Source organism: Octopus sinensis, unplaced genomic scaffold (assembly GCF_006345805.1).
Source record: "Octopus sinensis unplaced genomic scaffold, ASM634580v1 Contig14981, whole genome shotgun sequence".
Lineage (NCBI taxonomy): Eukaryota > Metazoa > Mollusca > Cephalopoda > Octopoda > Octopodidae > Octopus > Octopus sinensis.
The window spans coordinates 12,952-35,168 of NW_021833455.1; the positions used below are offsets into that span (position 1 = coordinate 12,952).

Genomic DNA, 22,217 nt, shown 5'->3' on the forward strand with positions numbered 1-22,217 from the left:
AAGTCAACCTCGGTGGAATTTGAAGCGGACGAGATGTTGTTAAGCATTGTGTCCGGCCATTCAAAGAGTCTGGCAGCTGAACACCTTAACAATAAGTCTAAATTGAAAAGTCATTTCACTCACACTGGTCACTGCCATCACTCACTGAATGTTGAACTTAATACAATGAACTCATTTGAGGAAAAAAAATATTCTTTTCTACTCTAGGCACAAGGTCCGAAATTGGTGAGGGGGGGGCGTCGATTAGATTGACCCCCAGTACGCAACTGGTACTTAATTTATCGACCCCAAAAGGATGAAAGGCAAAGTCGACCTTGGCGGAATTTGAACTCAGAACGTAAAGACAGACGAAATACCACAAAGTATTTCGTCTGGCGAGAGAAAAATAAGTCACAACAATGAATTAATACATTTCTTTTTTAATCTTTGTTTTGTTTTATTATAGTTTGTAGTCTTACAGTGACTTTGGCAAATACAAAATAAGATTCAGTACAATGTAACAAATATTTTTTAATTAAGTACAGTTAATTGGTCTCCAAATGATCAAACTGCAGTTGAAATGTAGCCAGGGAATTTTCTTTTTCTTTGACATAAAATGTATATTTATTGACGCAACATGCAGTGTGGAATCACCATTGAGATTTAAAAGGGGTGTGAGCACCAAAGAGCTGAGGTGAGCTCGAGAAGAAGAACTGAAGTCTGTGACCCGTTTGTGATTCTCCAATTGTAGCCACTTCCCTCGCTAACGCCCTCAGGGTAAGGGATAAACGACATAACGTCCTATTTCCTCCCCAACACTAAACGTTCCAGGCTGTATGACCCCTTCGTGAGAAAGTGACATATTTTACATGTTAAAAATAAGTGGGGTGGGGGGAGACAAAAACAGAAGAAAAAAAAACAACAAAGAAAAAACCCAGACTTTTGCCCAATTTTAACTGCTGCACAGATTTCATCAGTTTGAGTGAAGAAGTTTAGTTGAAAACTAAATACAGCAGTATAATAATAATATCGATGAGTGGAGTTTAGTTTTAATATTTTACAATTGATATACACTTTCTTTATATTTATACACACAATAGTCTCAAAATAATGAGTCATATTTTAATTATACAGCTACCGAAACAGTTTTATTATCAGATAAGATAAAAAGAGGGGAATAACCAGAGTTATGCTATAAGTCTCTACTCTACAATTAACTTGCTGGTACACTGCAGCATCATGCATAAACATATATGCCAATATCGTACCATACTTCAGCATCTATGGATGCCTTACGAATCACTAAAGAAAAATATCTTGTGGGGCACCACTTGAAACTGTCACATCTTCATGAAATGAAACGTAGAGCAATTCAACGAGATGTAGGAAGCAATCTCCATCCAAATTATTCCTACATGGACAGGTATAACTTGGATAATTGAGCTCAGCACTGCAAGCTAACTAAACCCTATTTAGGGTACTGTTACTGCTTACAGCAGTGAGTTTTTATCCCTTTGGTCTTTGTGTGTTAGAATGGAGTCATTTCAGTGTCAAGTGTCATGGCCTCAACCCAATGCTGATGCGAGACCAGACGGAACTCTCAGCCACTTGGTTTACTGCCAAATCCTATCTGAGCTCTTTAACCAATATACAAACCCACAAGAGAGCTTTGTAACTCAGTTGCTTAACTTGGCCAATCTCTTTGATAATCCCTACAGCATTTTTAATCTTGGAATTATTTAAGCCCTAGAGACAAGATGACCAGAGCTAGAATCCTATTGACTGGCTGCTTACATCTGGAGCATAGACATACTTCAGTAGAGCTCACTAGTACTACATAACATGGTTGACAGATTTTCTTGTTTAGCTTATATGGCAGCCAGGGTTCAACTCTTAGCACAGGAACAGCTATAGGCTTTATATATGTATGTGTGTGTGGCATGAAGTTCAACAAGGAGAGCTCTTGATCAGTTGAGGAGGTAAAAGATATTGTATATAAATGAAATGGTTCCTTTTTACTATCATAACAAAAGAGCCAACCTCAGTGCTGTCAATTCTCCAGTAGTTTCCTGCAAGTTCAGCACTTCACTGACGACTCTTTCTCTCATCAAGTAATAAGAGGAATAATGGCCTTTCTCAGGGTACAGCATGGTACCAGGGAAAAGATAGACACAAGTCGGGCAGATACCACCAATAACAAGATGTGGCCAGAGGGTGACCAGATTAAACAAGAACAAATACTGTTCAACCACTTTGGTCATTTCAACAACATAATCATAATTATATATTTGAAATCTACTATCAATTTGTTATGTTCCTTTTTTTTCCCCCATTACCTCCACATACCAAAGATGAAGAATTTCTAGATCAGTGAGCAGAACTCAGTGAAGGTCTCAGAGTTCAAATCTGTCAAACAAAATTATTAGCATCAAGCAGAGTTATGGATTAATTTACATTTTCTAAAGCAACATTTTTTCAGGAAATAGTATCAGCAGTCTAAAAGTCTAATTTTGCATTGAGTTTGGTTCACTTAGTTATTTCGTTGTCTGTCATATAAAATATAAAATCAAAAATATTGCCAGGTAGATTTTGTTTACTGTTGTTATATAAATAGCTATTTCTTTGGAAATCTGTCAGTTATGATAAAGAAATGGTAATACCACGGAGAAAATATTGAGAAGCAAACAACAAGGTTTAACAATTGGTTAATTGGTGGGAATTGAGATATTACAGTCCAGAAAGAAAAGTAATTAATAAATTGCAATTAAGTCTAAAAATTCATTCTTAATGACTAGAATAATTAACCCTTTAGCAACCAAACTGGCCATATCCAGCTCAAATATCCTACCTGTTTTTTGTTCAAACTGACCAGATCAGGCCTCTCACACCTACCCGGCAACGTCATTCTATCAATAAACAATCACATCACTGACATCTGAAAACTGAGATAGGATTAATTCAAAACAATGCAAATAAATAAGGATTACATATGACAGAATAATCTGAATGCTAAAGGGTCGAATAATAAAATTAGAAGAAACTCTCCAATGAGAGAGAGGGGGGAGAGGGGGAGAGAGAGAGCAGGACGTGGTAACTTATGCATATGTATGTATGTATGTGTATGTATATATATATATATAAGCTGCAAAGACATCACAAAAACTGTTACTCAGAGTTTCACATTAGGAAGGGCATCCACTTGTAGACACTTTGCCAGATCAGACTGAGCCTGGTGCAGCCTCTGGCTCACCAGTCCTCAGTCAAACTGTCCAACCCATGCCAGCATGGAAAGTGAACATTACACAACGACGATATATACATATATATAGTTAATCCAAACATGAAAACACAAAGAGAAGAGAAAATGTGAGGATGTGGAACAAATATAGTGTTATTGGATGCTCAGGAAAGGAAAGAAAGGAAGATTTAACGTTTCAAGTGGAACTTTCATTGCCACCGAGTCAGTGGTTGCAGTTGTGTGGAAATTTCCAAATCTTATGGAACAGGTTTGGTGATATAAACAGGAAAACAGAATTCAAAACATGGGTATATATTTTTCTTAATTGACAGAAGTTACAAAAACTAACTCAAAGAGATGAGACTTTTGCACTTTGGCACGAATCAAAGTTTGGCGATAAGTGCCAATGCATGAAACTCTTGGTCCTCAAGTCACTTTGTCATTTTTGCTTCATCAGCATCATGTCCATTTTCCATGCTGGCATGGGTTGGATGGTTTGACAAGAACGGACAAGCCAGAGAGCTGCACCATGCTCCAGTACCTGCTTTGGCATAGTTTCTACAGCTGGATGCCCTTCTTAATGCCAACCCATTTCTTTATTACCCACAAGGGGCTAAACATAGAGGGGACAAAGAAAGACAGACATAGGTGTTAAGTCGATTACATCGACCCCAGTGCGGAACTGGTACTTAATTTATTGACCCCGAAAGGATGAAAGGCAAAGTCAACCTCGGCGGAATTTGAACTCACAACGTAACGACAGACGAAATACCAAGCATGTCATCCGGTGTGCTAATGTTTCTGCCAGCTTGCCGCCTTTATGCCTTTTCTTAATGCCAACCACTTTACAGAGTGTATCAGGTGCTTTTTATGTGGCACCAAAAGTTATCTCATGTAGTGAATTTAACAACTTCCTATGTTATTAAACAGACTCTTCCATGACATTGTTGCTTCTCTTTCAACTCACACACTCAGATTAAGTCATTTGTTATTAGATAACTTCCTAATATTTTACAGGTAAAAACATTCAATTATTTTATCAAAGTGCAAAAATAGTAGTAAGGGGTCAAATTAACAGGATACCAACAGTTTGTATATGATCTGACTCCAAAGAGACTGGTGTGTTGGTCTTCATCAGCAAGATTCGTGTTATTTAATAATGGTAATAAAAACGAAAAGAGAACAGTGAACTTATTATGCACGGAGGAGTAAAGAATCCAATATTTCAGATGGTTTTCTTCCGGAGAACAAAATCAACAGGAGGGAAATGTATGGAAAGACAGCAGAGTATTTTTTGGTCGATGTAAAACTCTGGTTTTCTCTCCTGGTTTTCTTTCCTATCAAATTTTCTCTGAAGGAGGACAATTTCTGAAATGTTGGATTTCCCACTTTGCACAGCAGCTTCACTAAACTCTTTTTCATCAGTTCCACCAATTTGTACCATATCACCAGCATTATACAGTGTCAATAGCAAAGACCACTCAACTCTTGAGATTAGTCTAAATAGGCTTAAAGGGAATGTATATAGATCTATGCACTAAACATCAAAAGTACAAAAGGATAATTGTTTTGTTAACTGGCAGAACTGAGCTCAAAATTGTCCTTCATGCACAGCTTCAAAAGCAGAGTAAAGTTACCCCTGCTTTGGCTATATCACATGAAAACAAAATCTCTAATAGTAGCAGTAGTAGCAGCCAATAAGTCAAAAGTTCTAAGGGCAATATAACTGGATTTAGGATGAAAATTAACAAAGTGAATTGTGTTGAAGACTGGCAAAGACAAAGATGTTTCTTTTTTTTATAATTAAGCTTAATTCATTGTTTCTAAGTCAGAGTTTTGAATTTTGCTGGATCAAAGGGTAAAAGACTAAACCTTGCGTGACTGGAATATACAGTGAGATTAGTAACACCATGAAATAGTAATAATATTGGTAGCTAATTCTTCATTTTTAGTCAGTTTTACAAGGTTAAAAATTAAATGAAATATTCAAATTAATATTAATTATAATTTTCTAACTAGCATTCTCTCTTGAATCAAGAAAAAAAAAACAAAAACTGAGTGATACCAAAGGGGGTGGCATTTTTCAGTTCGTACAAGTGTGGTAATTAAATAAGGAAGTAGGATGAGTAAGGGAGCAGTTTCAGGAATACTGAAGAAGGAATGGTTCAAGAACTTTTTTTGTAGTTAGAAATAGTTGTGTTGAGAAAATGGTGGAAAATGTATGTTTATAAGTTTTGAAGAAACACAAATGTGAGACATAGGGATTTTTTTTTGAGTAGGTGATCTTTTAAAATGGATACTGGGAGAAAACTGGCCATCTTATGGGGCTTGTGTATGTAATCCACGGGAAATGTTTTGAAGAATAATTATTATTAGAGACATTAGCAAAGGAGTTGTTTTATGCAACCATGCATATGTATAAAAAGAAATTGATTCAAATCACTTTGAAGATGAGATGCAGCCTTTACATTTAGTACAGAAAATCAACAAATATAATAGTAATAATATTAATGATGATGATAATAATAATAATAATAATAATAATAATAATAATAATAATAATAATGAGGATGAGGATGATGATTCAATGTGTGTGTACAGGTTGAAATACATAAATACAAACTTGAAAAGTGAAATTAACTGAAGAACTGTCTTGACATTTTTAATAAAAAATACAATTTGAAATTGAACATTTAAAACAGACATAACATAAATCCAATTTATTTGGTAATTTTTTGTTTTTGAATATAATGCACATATTTACAATATGTATAAGTGTGTGTATGTGAGTGTGTGTGTATATATATATATACATATATATATATACATATATATATATATATATATATAAAGGGATCAAATCTAAACCAAGCATATGAAGCATAGACTTGCCATAAAATATTACACTAAAAAAAAAAAATTGTTACAAAGTTTAATACTTGTGTTTTTTCTTCAGTTAAAATGGTGAGGGGGGGGGGCATTCAAGTGAACAGAAGTATCTAAGGGTTGTATTCAGAACAATGTTTTTCTAAGAATTTTCTACTAATGTTTTTTTTTTGGGCGGGGGGGTAAAGTTAGAATATTCATGCTTCCGGGATTTATTTACCAAACTATAAAACAACAAGCACAATACCAATCTATTCTCTAAATGGAAGACTTTGTACAAGAGGTTGATAAGTTCAGTTGAATTAAATAATTTCATGTTTCAGGCTGTTGCTCTTCATCAGAGAACAGAGAAGATTAAAAGACAAAAAAAAAAAAAGCCTTGAAAGAGTTGTTCTTTAGTTGCAAGCTAACAATGCTGCACATTGGTGTGCAACCAAAACAACAAAACAATCATCCTTGCTCTCAGATCAAAGTGCAAGCAGCCAAAAACATTATATTTCTTCACCTAAATTATCAAAGAACTCTTTCACACATTCTCTTATGAATTATTGCCAATGGAGACCATCACCAAGTTTCTTTAGATTCCAGATTTTAACCTATTTTCGAACTGACCTTGAAGTTTCATACAAACACATATTTACATTTTTTTTTTTTTCTTTTTTCATACTAATATCTTTTAGCAAGGTTTTAAGATATGTAGAAACAGAGAGTTGGATTTCAAGTGAGACTTACTGATTACAATGTTAACTTTGATTAAAATCTCAATAAAACAGCTGTTAAGAGATTAAAATAAAAAAACTTTTTTTTTCCTCTTAGTGTAACCTTACAACATAAAGCTGAAAATTTCCTTAAACTTAAATCCAAGAATGCAGCAGTCAAACCCAGCAAATATAGAAATAAATAACAGTTGTTTATTTTCTCCATTTGAAGCTTAAACTTGTTAAATTATTTGTACTGGTAACATCAATAATACAAAAAGCAGAAAATCTCTTCAAGGAATTGGTTTAAAATACATGAAATGGAATTTAAAAAAAAAAAAAAAAATATTACCAAAAAGCAAAAACAATTAATAAAAATATTTTGATGTATTCCAATGTATTCCATGACAAATCCTAGAAAGAAAGAACTAACACCAAAGAATGGTTAAACATCACATGAAGTAATAAATAAAAACTGCAACTTAAGATTAATTTAAGGTTTCACAGTTGAAACGAACCAATTTAGAACCAATAAAATGGATGAAACAACAAGGAACAGAGGTTGACTTTGGGTTGGTTTCATTTCCTCAAAGGTTTCTTCTCAGCAATAATAATTGAAAAAAGATTTCCACATCCAATTATTAAACATTTGAGAGTTTTCTTGTATCTTCTCATAAGAAAGAATTTCTCATTCAGTTCTAAAATATTTATCACAGGTCTTTTACTGAAAAAACAGGAAAGGATAAAAAAAAAAAATATTAAAAATAATCGAAAAGTAAAATAAAAAAGAAAATGCAAAGGAAGAAAAGAAAAAAACTCATTCAAATTAGTTAAAAATAATTTGAAATCTGATAACTTTTTCTTTTTTTTTGTTGTTTCTCTGGAATTCAAGTTTCCAATGTTTTGGCACATTTGTTGAATGTCCTGAAAGACTGCACAAACCAAAAGGACAATCATTAAACAAAGCAAATAAATATGCTATGGAAAAAAAAAATTTAGGGGGGGTAGGGGGAACTGGAGAAATGGAATGATGTAAGAAGAGAGAATGAAATCACAGAGTTAAGAACTAAAGTTTTTTTTTTTTTTTGATCACAAAAATTGCTCTCTGGATTAAGTTTCTAGCTTTTTGTCTTTTTTTTTTTGTGGTATTTTTTCATTGTTTTTTTGTTTCAAAGTATTCTTTCTCAGAGTTCCAACTTGTAAGTCTGCTCAGTTTGATTGATTTAGTCACTGACTTCTGAGCTACACCGGGACCGCTGTCTCCGATTGGAAGAAGAAACAAAAAGACTAACACACTTTCTAGATTCCAATTGCTCAAGCCAATATTCTTGCTCTGTAGGGTCCACATATGTTAAATTCTGAAAAATAATAATTAAGGTGCAAAATAAATACATAAAATGCACACAGACATGCATACACACACACATAACATAAAACAGAGTGCTCAACATTCTGAAATAGAGCAAGAATGATTTACAAGCAAAATAAGACAAAGTATGAATATTTAATTTATTCAAGACACATTTCTAGGTTTCAATTACAAACTCAATCTCAGAAAAGTAGACAAAATTTGTTTTCAATCCAGGTTTTTAAATACAGACTAAGGCCATTTTATATTGCATTAACCAACTCTACATCTGATGGCAACAAAAAGATTAAAACAAATCCATTAATCCACACATTAAATCTTGCTCATCATCATCATCGTTTAACGTCCGCTTTCCATGCTGGCATGGGTTGGACGACTCTAACTGAGGGCTGGTGAGCCAGATGGCTGCACCAGGCTCCAGTCTTGATCTGGCAGAGTCTCTACAGCTGGATTCCCTTCCTAACGCCAATGAGTAATTATTCATGGATTTCTTTTAGTAAAACGGAAAAACACAAATACTGAGCAGAAAAATTTGTCGGCAACCAGCCACGAGGATCGAACTCACACTCCTCCAACTTCTAACATTGCAGTAAAATTCGCCAGTCAGCAGTTTGGCTTAATGGGTAAAGCACTCCAGCTAGATATTGGAGGGGTGTGAGTTCGATCCTCATGGCTGGTTGCTGGCAATTTTTTCTGCTCTTAAAAGGATTTTATCCTTATATATATATATATATATTTATTACTGACGTGGGGAAAATTCTTATGAATTAACCCTGAAATTAGGACCAATACGGTAATAACGGAATTTTTTAGAAATTTCTATCGGCATCTTTCAAGACGCATAAATTATAATGGTTATTGACAATTTTGTCTTTTTTCGGCATATTTGGCATTAGAATTTTTCTTTTGCCCTTATTTTATAAGTTATTTATAAATTTAACCTTTAAAGGTATTTTTTGATATGCTGGCCATTGATAAAATTTTTTTCGAAAAAAAAATTAAAAAAATTTTATCCTACATTAGTTATATATATATATATATATATATATATATATATATATATATATATATACAGTTCAGTATTTACATGCTGAAAAAACTTATCTTTCTACTTGTTCTCCAATATATTTCAACGCTTCAAAAACAAACTTATGACAAGTTTGAGCAAGTTCACATCTATAACTCTTTCTTTCAATCTTTACTCTTTAATTATTGTGCGAAGCCCATGGGAAACATTCGGAGTTAATCATGAAGCTATGAGATAATACATGGCTAATTCAAAACAATGTGAATGAATAAGCATTACCATTTGACGGCGGAATAATTTGAATGCCAAACTGTTAATGAAGCAGAAGAATACTACTTTCTGGTGCAGCTAAGCAAATATTCAAACACTTCTCAAGGGAGAAGAACACAATTGTCGAAAGTAATTCCTCACTATTCTATTCACAAAAGCTAAATTCTTACTTCGGTCTGTTATGAGGCCAAGGACTCACAAGGGTGGAGCTTGAGCTGGTTTCAAGGGCATATAAGTGATTCAGATTACAACACTTCCCCTGGATGGGATGCCAGACCTTCACAGGGTTAACTTCCCATCTATTGTTGGAACTGAGTGGGATGGGGCAAAGGGGAAATGAAGTGTCTTGCTCAAGAACACAATGTGTGCCACCCAGTCTGGGAATCAAAACCACAATATTACAATCATGAATGCAACAACAAGACCATGAACCTTCACACTTCCATGTATACACATGTATTTATTAATTAAGAATTAAGCCTCAAAATAATTATTGGTAAACTTTTAATTCCACTCAAGACACAAATGAAACATTCATCTAGGATGGCTCAGGGTCTCAAGGATTTGGTTCACCAACAAAGTTTCCTCTATTCTATTTGCACAAATATCATTACAAAAATTCATATTAACGCTTTTGATACCAACCCTGCTGAAACCGTCCCTGGCCCTGTAGTACAAATGTCTTGTTTTCATAAGTTCTGAATTAAAATCTTCCACCAAATCCTTGTCACAATTTATGTCCCTAACACTAGCTTAATGATAACTAAGTTATTTTACTAAATTCTTTGTTATATTTAAAATTAATTGAAAGAAACAAAGAGCATCTCAACAGAAATAGAGTAACAAAAGGGTGAATGATGTTACATAGAATAATAAAAAAAATATTACCTCTAAATTAAATAAATCAGGAAACTCTAGTCGTAACTGCATCCAATCTTTGGGAGGTTTCTGAGATGAAGGGGAAGTCGACAAATGAAGAAGCTTCTGTCGTGACAATTTGCATTTCAGTTTTTCTTGGGAAGCTACAAAATTGGAAGCAGAATTTTTAGAACATTCAGAAAAAATACCCAAGCATGAAATCCAAATTGTATCCATAAAAGCAGGGATTATCCCTGTCTGTGTGCGTTGCGAAGGGTGTAATGCGTTTCAATGTAAGTTATCCTAGATTTTTTTATTCTTTTACTCGTTTCAGTCATTAGACTGTGGCCATGCTGGGGCACCACCTTGAAAAATTTTTAGTTGAATGAATTAACCCCAGTACTTTTAAAACCTGGTACTTATTCTATCAGTCTCTTTTGTCAAACCGCTAAGTTATAGGGGCATCAACACACCAACACCGGATGTCAAGCGGTGGGGGGAGGTAGAGTCAAAGACACACATAGACATAGTTAGGCACAGGAGTGGCTGTGTGGTAAGTAGCTTGCTTACCAACCACATGGCTCCAGGTTCAGTCTCACTGTGTGGCACCTTGGGCAAGTGTCTTCTACTATAGCTTCGGGCCAGCCAAAGTCTTGTATGTGGATTTGGTAGACGGAAACTGAAAGAAGCCCGTCGTATATATGTATGTATATATATATATATAATATATATATATATATGTATGTATGTATGTATGTATGTGTATATATATATATATATATGTATGTATGTATGTATGTATGTATGTGTATATATATATATATATATATGTATGTGTGTTTGTCTCCCCAACATCGCTTGACAACCGATGCTGGTGTATTTACATCCCCGTAACTTAGCGGTCCGGCAAAAAAGGCCGATAGAATAAGTACTAGGCTTACAATGAATAAGTCCTGGGGTCAATTTGCTCGACTAAAGGCGGTGCTCCAGCATGGCCGCAGCCAAATGACTGAAACAAGTAAAAGAGTAAAGGAATACATACATGTCTACATATATATATATTTATATCTATCTATATATATATATATATATATATATTATATATATATATATATATATATATATATATATATATCTATCTATCTATCTATATATATATATATATCTATATATATATATATATATATATATATATATCTATCTATCTATCTATATATATATATATATATATATATATATATATATGATGGGCTTCTTTCAGTTTCCGTCAACCAAATTCAACCTTTAACTCTGGCGGCGAACTGGCAGAAACATTAGCACACCAGGCGAAATGCTTAGCAGTATTTCGTCTGCTGCTATGTTCTGAGTTCAAATTCCGCCAAGGTCGACTTTGCCTTTCATCCTTTCGGGGTCGATAAATTAAGTACCAGTTACGCACTGAGGTCGATATAATAGACTTAATCCGTTTGTCTGTCCTTGTTTGTTCCCTCTATGTTTAGCCCCTTGTGGGCAGTAAAGAAATAAGAAACGTTAGCACGCTGGGCGAATGCTTAGCGGTGTTTCGTCTGTCTTTAGGTTCTGAGTTCAAACTTTGCCTTTCATCCATTCGGGGTCGATAAGTTAAGTACCAGTTGTGTACTGGAGTCGATCTAATCGACTGGGCCCCCTCCCCCAAAATTTTGAGCCTTGTACCCTGAATAGAAAAGGCTATCAACAGGACAGAGGAAAAGCAAGGTAGATAACTCTTACAATATTGCAATTACACCCCTTTGCAACTATTCTTCATAAAGTCAGAGAAAACCAACAGCGACTTTTGGAATCAACGGGACCTGTTCACCGTGAAGTAGAAATGGGACACTACATACAGAAGTCTTCCACTTCAAAACAGATCTCTCTTCTCCTCTTTAACAGCAAATTGTAGTCTCTTTTGTGCGAACTTTTTACTTCATGCATTTACAACAGAAATTAATTATTTCTGTCACAAAATCAGTTAAAAATCCCTTGATAAACCCTTCACTAAATACCAACAGATAAGAAGGACAATAAACTATACTACTGAACAGAAAACTGAAAGATATAGCAATAACATGCTCTGTCATTCAATCTGCTAAAGATAGTAGCTAAATTGCTCTCAAATCATACCCAACCATATTTAAGAAATAAAAAAAAAGGCCACACTAGATGACAACAGGGGTACTAGAAATAGCAGATCACATCCTAACATCTTTTTTTGAGTAACTGGATTTAGACGATTTATATTTCATATTAAACCCAAATAATTTGTAGTAAGAGTTGGCTACAATGCAATGCAGCAGATGTTGTGATACCCTCTGCTCTGAGTTCAATTCCAACTGAAGTCAACTTTGCCTTTCATGTCTTGGGAACAATCAATTACCAACCAAAACAGTGTGGTGGTGGAATAGCAAGAGGATTGGTAAGAGGCTTTGTGGTGTGAGGTTTCTCCTGGCTCTTTGAGTTCTGATAGCAAATCCTGCAATGACGCTGAAGCCAAGAAGCACTGGACCATGTCAGCAGTGAGAAGAAAGAGACTTGCATGAATGAGCAACTGTTTCTCTTTCAAAAAAAAAAAAGGCGAACCTTGACCGATGCCTAATGAAAGAATCTTGACACATGCACTTGTATATAAAAAAAACTATATGGACTAAGCCAGGTATGAGTTTGTTTTTGTTTTTTGAGAAGCAGGCTGCATAAGACATGATTCATTATCAAGGGTGGGGGCCACACTCGCCAAAAGCTTTAACTTTCATTTGTTACCAACCTGGCTGAAACCAGCTCTGGCTCTGGGTGCAAATGTCTTGTTTTCATAAGTTTTGAATTAAAATCTTCCACCAAATTTCAGTCACAATTTATGTTCCTGACACTAGCTCAATGATAACCAAGTTATTTTACTAAATTCTTTGTTATATTTAAAGTAATTGAAAGAAACACAGAGCATCTCAACAGAAATATGATAACGAAAGGGTTAAAATATACAATAGAGACACAATTCTTAACCCTTTTGATACCAACCTGTCTGAAACTGCTTCTGGCTCTGAGTACAAATGTCTTGTTTTCTAAAGTTCTGAATTAAAATCTTCCACCAAACCTTAGTTACAATTTATGTTCCTAACACAAGCTTAATAATAATTCTTTGTTATGTTTGAAGTAATTGAAAAAAGCAGAGAGCATCTCAAAAAAAAATACAGTAACGAAAGGGTTAATCATGTTATCAGAAAGTTCTGCTGGCCACAGTTTGCACAGAATTGAATTAAACAATATGAGGGAAAAGCATATTTGAAAGGTGCCACATCAGAGTTATTTTGAATTCTTAAATTATCTGGTAATTTTCATTATATTTTCATTAAGGAGTAAGTGTTAATTAGGAGTTGTGTGAAGTGCTTGAAAACTGTTTCTTACAAATTTCGGGCAAAATATCATTCATCAAATGAAGAACATCTGTCAAAGAATGGTATTTATTTTCTTTTACATCTCCAAAGAAAACAGATCTGGAACTATTGACACAACCAGCTGATCTGGGCCCATTACACTTCTGGAAATAGAAGAAAAAAAAGGAAAGAAAGAAAAAACATAAATATGTTGTACATAGAAAAGCATAACAAAATATCAGTTGTAAGCCAAATGTTTCTAAGATTTAAGAATTAATTATGATAATTAAGGATAGAGGAGAGGATTACAGTGAAAATTTCAGCAAAACTAAGAACAAAAGTTCCGGATAGTTCTATGAAAGAGGAACTTGCAGAAAGTGCTTGTGGTCGACAAAAAGAAAAACAATTACATTTTCATTCTGGGTCGGATCATTATTATAGGTTGAAGGAGATTCTGGGTCGGACCATTATTATAGGTTGAAGGAGATTAGAGGGAGGTTTTTAAAGATGGAAAACACAAGACTGAAAAAGGGACACGGTTCTTTTTATTCATTAGTATTTGAAGTACATTAGTGAGAATGTTTGTCTATTGGGTGAAAAGATTTTTATTGCAAATGGTATATCTCGAAAAGCATTATAGAATGTCGACTTCTTTCAGAGTTAATGTAATTCCTGAATTTGATGAGAATGGAAATATAGCCTTATTTACAAAGTTTTTAGAATTGTTTGGTATTAACCTGAGAAACTCCACATTCAGAGTTTTAATATTAATAGACTCAAAGCTGGCAAAGTAGCAGAATGGTTAGCATGCTGGACAAAATGATTAGCAGCATTCCATCAGAGTTGTTATGTTTTGAGTTCAAATTTTGCTGAGGTTATCTTTACCTTTCATCCTTTCGGGGTCAATGAAATAAGTACCAGTTGAAAACTGGGGTCGATGTAATCAACTTAACTCTCCCCTAAAATTACTGTCCTTGTGCCAAAATTTGAAGCCAACTTTAATAGACTCTAAGGTGGGGAGTTAGCAGAGTCGTCTGCATGCCATGCTTGGTAGCATTTCATCTAGTTTTATATGTTCTGAGTTCAAATTTTGCCAAGGTAGACTTAGCCTTTCTCCTTCTTGGGGTCGATAAAATAAGTACCAGCTGAGTACTTGGGTTGATCTAATCAATTTACACTGTCCATTTGCTGTCAAACCATCAAACCCATGCCGGCATGGAAAACAGACGTTAAACGATGGTGATGGGAGAGGAGACGCAGGGCAGCAGCATGCAGAGAGGACTGTGAGTTGTTTCGAGGTATAAATGAAGTTGGAAAATGTTTCTAAACAATTGAGCAGACTTTGAAACGACTCTTTTGACACAATTACTAAAATATTTCTCTGAACATGGGAAGTACAATTAACTAACTGAAAATAACAGACTAATAAAGTGGAGCCTGATCAGCTGACAGCTCGTTTGGTTTGGAATTCCTTTCTAAATATTCTTTTTTTATATGAATATAACAACAATGGCAAAATAATTATCTTTGTTACAAGATACTTTGGATCTTTTCGGTTTGACCGGCAGTTTTTTCTAGGGGTGTCATATGAAATTGTCACCCATAATTATGACCCTAGTATCGATCTATTGCATTTCAATCTGTTTTAGGGGTGGGGGTGGGGTATCTTTTTTTCTTCACAAATGTAAATAAACTTAATCTGTTTCTTAAACGTGGGACATATTCATACTGCACAGAATGTTTTCAACTCAATAGACGTCATTGATTGGTTGAAATTGCAGAAATTGAAGAAGAAAAAACAACAAATATCTTACAAACGATAGAATTTTCTCAAGAAAGCCAAGAGAAAAAGATGTTTTATAAACACATTCTACCAGTATACGAAGTTTAAAAGTGTTTAGTTACGTGGAAATTATTTTTAAAAACTGCCGTTCAAACCGAAAAGATCCGCTACTTTTATTGTATACGAAAGGGCAGAAAGCTGTTAATTTTAAAATAAAATTTCCATCATTTCTGGAAATAGTAGAGAGAGAAAAAAACGCAATATTTCATTATAGACATTGAGATGGCTTTTTTCTGTCATTTCTTTGAAGAGTTATTTCCCTTAGTTTGTATATTTTTTTAATGCACAAACAAGAATTATTTAATATCTTTTATTCTTTTACTTGTTTCAGTCATTTGACTAAACAAATCGACCCCCCAAGACTTATTCTTTGTAAGCCTAGTACTTATTCTATCAGTCTCTTTTGCCGAACCGCTAAGTAAACACACCAACATCGGTTGTCAAGTGATGGTGGGGGGTACAAACATAGACACACAAACATATACATACATATACACAGATATATACATACATACACACACAGATATATATATACACGACGGGCTTCTTTCAGTTTCCTTCTATCAAATCCACTCACAAGACTTTGGTCGGCCCGAGGCTATGGTTCAAGACACTTTCCCAAGGTGCCATGCAGTGGGACTGAACCCAGAACCATGTGGTTAGTAAGCAAGCTTCTTACCACATTGCCACTCCTATGCAAAACATTAATTTTAATTTTGTCTGGACACGAACTGATGTTTTCTAATCAACACCAATATATTGCTGACACTTACCACCGTCAAGAGAACACAATAAGTGTAATGAGAATGGTTTCAATTAAAGCAATCAGGAATCAACATCCTCATCATTATCACCAACGTTTAACGTCCGTTTTCCACGATAGCATGGGTTGGACGGTTTGACTGGGGTCTAGGAAGCCAGGAGGCTGCACCAGGCTCCATTCTGATCTGGCAGTGTTTCTACAGCTTGATGCCCTTCCTAACGCCAACCACTCCGTGAGTGCTTTTTACGTGCCACCGGCACAGAAGCCAGTGCTGGCATTGACCACGTTCAGATGGTGCTTTTTATGTGCCACAATTTCCATTTGATTTTCATATTGATGTTGATGTACTTGACTCAATAGGTCTCCTCAAGCACAGTAGGTCGCCCTACGATCCAAGGTACTTTTGAATGGGCTGGAGCTGGTTATGTGAAACTGGTGTAGGATATAGACATGAACTCACTTTATTTGCCGGATCTTTACAGTCACAGCATATCACCAGAGGTCTCGATCTTTCGTCATTGTCTCTGTGAGGCCCAGCATTAAAAAAAAAAACCATAACTTCGGCATCTATTCCTCTGTCAAATTAGATATGATCAGTAATGTTCACTAAAGGTGGGCAGTGAGAGTATCCTTCACCAAACATGAATCAGAATTCCTTAGGAACTTAGTAACTAGTTGTCAACAACTATAATATTGAAACTATTGAGGGGGGAGGGGGAAAGGATAGGAGTTTCTTCCCCCAGTTCTAAGTTTATTGAATAATTACCAAGATGAAACATTAAACAAATAGATGCAAGAAGTGATCCTAAATCAATGTAAAAGACAACTGAAAACATGAGTGTAACCTGTACGTAAACAGACGTTGTATTCAGCATTGTTTAATGTCTGCTTTTCCATGCTTGCATAAGTCAGATAAAATTTGTTGAGCAGATTTTCTACAGCTGGATGCCCTTTCTGCTGCCAACATTTACCTGTTTACAAGGAAGGTAACACACAAATCTTCATATCCAACTTAATGTGGGTGCCTTGTTAGAACACAAAATACTGCAGTATTAGCCTTGGAGAGGTCTTCTCATATAGGTGCACGGTACATAAAAGCAGGCATAAATTTTGGCAGACAAGAATCATCTGTTATGAGTACTGGAAATGCCAGATCAGGTGATTTCAGTTTACTGTTATATCTTCAGTGGCAGGTATCTGGTCACTGCATACCAGCCAAATTTTGCTGCCATTATACATAGAATTTCTATGTCTTTTCAAAAGACAATCTTTTATATGTCATAGAATGCTAAATACTGTGATATTAGTATCAAGAGGTCCTTTCATACAGGTACAGGGTGCATAAAAGAACCATGTCTGTGTGTGTGATATGCTTCCTTCAGTTTCCATCTACCAAATCCACTCACAAGGATTTTCTGGACATGGACCTATAGAAGAAGACATGCTCAAGGTGCCACAGAATAGAATTCAACTCCAGAGTTCTAGGTTGTGCTTTCAACTGTAGCAGGTTATTATAACTGACAGCAGAGGAAACATTCATCTCAAGACCAGAGATGTTGTTCCGGTTCATTTGAGGAATTTCTAGTCTGAAACAAGTCTTGATACAGCAAAACAATAACTGTATGCTCATCAGAAAGGCTAAATTGAATGATTTATTAAGCAAATAATTCTCTCTCCGTGGAAGTGTTAGACTATTTGGATGCAATATTCTAAACAGCTGCCATTTGTGGGTAATTTAAATCTGGAACTGGAGGCATTGACAAAGAAAGGAAATTGTTTAAGTTAAGACATTAGTGAGAAGCAAAAATCAAATATTAGTATCGCCATCTCTTGCTGTAAAATATTTCTCTGCCAACAGATAATTAAACGAATTGATGACTACAGTTTCAAATTAAATCTGTAATAAGATTTACTCTCTCCAAAACGAATAAATTTTGTGAGAAAAGCATGAATTCTTTTGGCATCAACATGTTCTGTTTCAAAAAGTCAAACATTTTGGTTACTAGATTAGATTAAATAAACTTTTATTCTTTTTCTGGTTTCAGTCATTAGACAGTGGCCATGCTGGGGCACTGCCTCGAAGAATTTTTTAGTCAAAATCAACCTCAGTAATTATTCTTTTAAAACTTGGTACTTATTCTATTGGTGTTTTTAGCAGAACCCCTAAGTGACAGGGACATAAACACACCAACACTGGATGTCAAGTGGTGGTGGTGGTGGCAGAGAGTGGGGGACAGACACACACACATACGATGGACTCCTTCAGCTTCTGTCAACCAAATCCAGGCTTTGGTCAGCCTGAGGCTATCGAAGAAGACACTTGCCCAAGGTGCCACGCAGTGGAACTGAACCTGGAACCATTTGGTTGGGAAGCAAACTTCTTACTTCACAGCCAATGTAAAACAGATTTTTACTCTTTTCAAAAAGAACAAATTTTGTGAGAAAAGCATGAATTCTTTTGGCATCAACATATTCTGTTTCAAAAGGTCAAACATTTTGGTTGCTAGATTAGATTAAATAACCTTTAACCAACCAATCAAACAATGGTAATACATCATACTAAAGAACCAAAAATAAATACATAAAGTTTTAAGATTTTTTTCTTCTTTCTTTTAGTTAAGAATTGCAGTTGATAGGAAACTGGTGCAAACTCCATGCAAGGCAAAGAGTACAGAAAATGGTGAGAGGGAACTTGTGGCAGGTTGAGAGGAAGGTAGCAAAATAACAGGATATAAGTGATGTGTAGCACAGATAGAGTAAGAATACTCATTACACACACACACACACACACACAATAAAGAAAGTAGTTGATAGTAGCTGTTGCCTAAGTGACCTAATTAGTACTGGAAGTTAAATACAGTGAAAGTAGAGCAGCTACAGTATAGGTGGAAGGAAGTTCAGGAACTGATGCCTCTGTAGGTAATAAAAAGTTTCCTTTTCCCAGAAGAAAGTAATCTGTACAAAATATAGGGGGCAGTTATTGATTTTGAATGTGTAACATCTACAGACTGAGCAATGTTGAAGTGAAATGTGTGAAGCAGTGGCTAAATTTGTAGAGAACATGGAATATATCAAGTCTGGCAACACATGGGAAAGGGATGCCAGCTGGTCTGATGATATTGAATCAAAACTCTGTGAAACTAAACAAGAATGATACGTAATCCTTTGTGAATCGTGATGGGTTTAAGTCTAGATTCAATTTACTGTTTTTAAGAGACCATTGATCAGTGTACAACTGTGACAAATATAGAGCATGAATGTTGTGTGAAATAGAGCTACATTGATTATTTAAGAGATAACTTAAGCAAGATATTCTAGAAGGAAGTGATAAGGTAGGTCAATCTGAAGATACAGGTCTCTATTTAAGAGATGAGGAATTATGTACATTATTTACATTTGATAGATGTTTGTCCTCATCTTGTTTGTTATTAGCACAACATTTTGGCTGGTATACCTTTCAGCCTTCATCAGGTGTCTTGGGGAAATTTCAAACCTGGGTTCTCATTCCTAAGGTATTTTTCGATATTATTATTATTATTATTATTAATATTATTATTATTCAGGTCATTGCCTGGAATCGAACTCAGAATCTTGGGATTAGTAGCCTGTGCTCTTAACCACTACGCCATATGCCCATGGACGGTATATCAGCCAAAACGTTGTGTTAACAACAAACAAGATCATCATCATCATCATCATTGTTTAACATCCGCCTTCCATGCTAGCATGGGTTGGACGGTTTGACCGAGGGCTGGCGAACCAGATGGCTGCACCAGGCTCCAGAAGACAAAAATCTATCAAATGTAAATAATGTATATCTGAAGATGTTAGGCCTCAGTGACAATTTGATAAGCTGTGGCATGCTGCTCAGTAGATCTGTCCAACCCATTACAACATGCATTAAAAAAGTGACTAAAATAAATATAAAAGTCTTGCAATTACAAACAATAAAAACACAAAGAAAAAGAAATCAAAATAACTAAACCCCAGTTCTTACACGAGTTTAGAACCTATCTATCGTTAGCGTCCACTCGTTATAATTAGGTGCCATCCACACTCGGCTAATTGAGTATTAGGAATCTCCATTTGGATCTTTTCTCTGCCATTCTTATACATTCACCGTACAGTTTAGTCCAGTCCTTGGTGTAATCAAACCATCATCATCATCATCGTTTAATGTCCGTTAGCATGGGTTGGATGGTTCGACCGGGGATCTGGGAAGCCAGGAGGCTGCACCAGGCTCCAGTCTGATCTGGCAGTGTTTCTACAGCTGGATGCCCTTCCTAACGCCAACCACTCCATGATTCAGATGGTGCATTTTACGTGCCACCGGCACGGAAGCCAGTCAAGACAGCGCTGGCATCGGCCACGATTCGGATGGTGCTTTTTACGTGCCACAACCAGTTGGTTCTAAATTTTTTCGAGCATATGGTATTTATCTTTCCTTCCAGTAAGGGTTTCTGTGCACCTTGTGCTCTTACTGATATGACCAGAGTATTTTAGCTTCCTTTTTTCTCTTCTCTCTTTTTTTTTTAATGATCTTTTTTGTATTTGTCAATCACAGAAAATTCTGTACAAAGCGCAGGAATGGCTGCGTGGTAAGTAGCTTGCTTACCAACCACATGATTCCGGGTTCAGTCCCACTGCGTGACATCTTGGGCAAGTGTCTTCTGCTATAACCTCGGGCCAATCAAGGCCTTGTGAGTGGATTTGGTAGACGGAAACTGAAAGAAGCCTGTCGTATATATGTATATATATATATATATATATATATATATATATATATATATAAACCTATTTATCTAATGTTTATTTATCGACAATGCCGTCCCCAGTCAAATTCCCTCACACCGCTTATTGTCACGTGTCCCTTGACCTCTCTCTCTAACTAACCCTATCTCTCTCTCTCTATGTCCCCCCTTCCCATAACCATCATCGCCATGGTTCTCTATGCCCCCCCCCTTCCCAAAACCATCATCGCCATATATAAAAGAGCGATCGCATTTATCGTTAACCCCACTCGCTTCAAAATATCTAAAGAATACGCACAGATCATGAATGGCTGAAAGTTTAGTGAATCGTCCAACCTCGCTACGACTACCTTCTTTCTTGCACTTATATTCTTATTCTTTCTCTATTCTTCAATTTCCATCTCATTGTATTGTCCCTCATTCTTTCAGTATTCCCTCATTACCCTGTCTAGCTCAAACATTTTTTTTCGTTTAGACTTGTCTACAGGTTCATAGCCACTCTGATTTTTCAATTTTTCGTTTAGTGTTGTCTCCCGATTCATACAAACCCATTTGCTAGCTCATACGATTAACAGAACCTCTTTACTCAGACACGGTGTTATATTAGCTATCAATAATGATATTCCCTCTGATTTTTCTGATTTTCAAACCTATTTATCTAATTTATTTATCGACAATGCCGTCCCCAGTCAAATTCCCTCACACCGCTTATTGTCACGTGTCCCTTGACCTCTCTCTCTAACTAACCCCTCTCTCTCTCTCTATGTCCCCCCTTCCCATAACCATCATCGCCATGGTTCTCTATGCCCCCCCCTCCCAAAACCATCATCGCCATATATAAAAGAGCGATCGCATTTATCGTTAACCCCACTCGCTTCAAAATATCTAAAGAATACGCACAGATCATAAATGGCTAAAAGTTAAGTGAATCGTCCAACCTCGCTACAACTACCTTCTTTCTTGCACTTATTCTTATTCTTTCTCTATTCTTCAATTTCCATCTCATTGTATTGTCCCTCATTCTTTCAGTATTCCCTCATTACCCTGTCTAGCTCAAACATTTTTTTTCGTTTAGACTTGTCTACAGGTTCATAGCCACTCTGATTTTTCAATTTTTCGTTTAGCGTTGTCTCCCGATTCATACAAACC

The 22,217-nt window shown here is 35.6% G+C and overlaps 1 protein-coding gene across 1 annotated transcript in view; it reads right to left on the reverse strand.

Annotated features, from left to right (window-relative positions):
- Nucleotides 1-6,275: 6,275 nt before the first annotated feature.
- LOC115230225 overlaps nt 6,276-22,217 on the reverse strand; it is a gene marked incomplete at its 5' end in the record, with an annotated part of 44,539 nt that continues 28,597 nt past the window's right edge. Inside the window, 3 exons of the mRNA XM_029800441.2 lie at nt 6,276-8,159; nt 10,356-10,489; nt 13,743-13,875. Coding sequence (XP_029656301.1) covers nt 8,025-8,159; nt 10,356-10,489; nt 13,743-13,875 — 402 coding nt within the window. The remainder of the gene's footprint in view (nt 8,160-10,355; nt 10,490-13,742; nt 13,876-22,217) is intronic.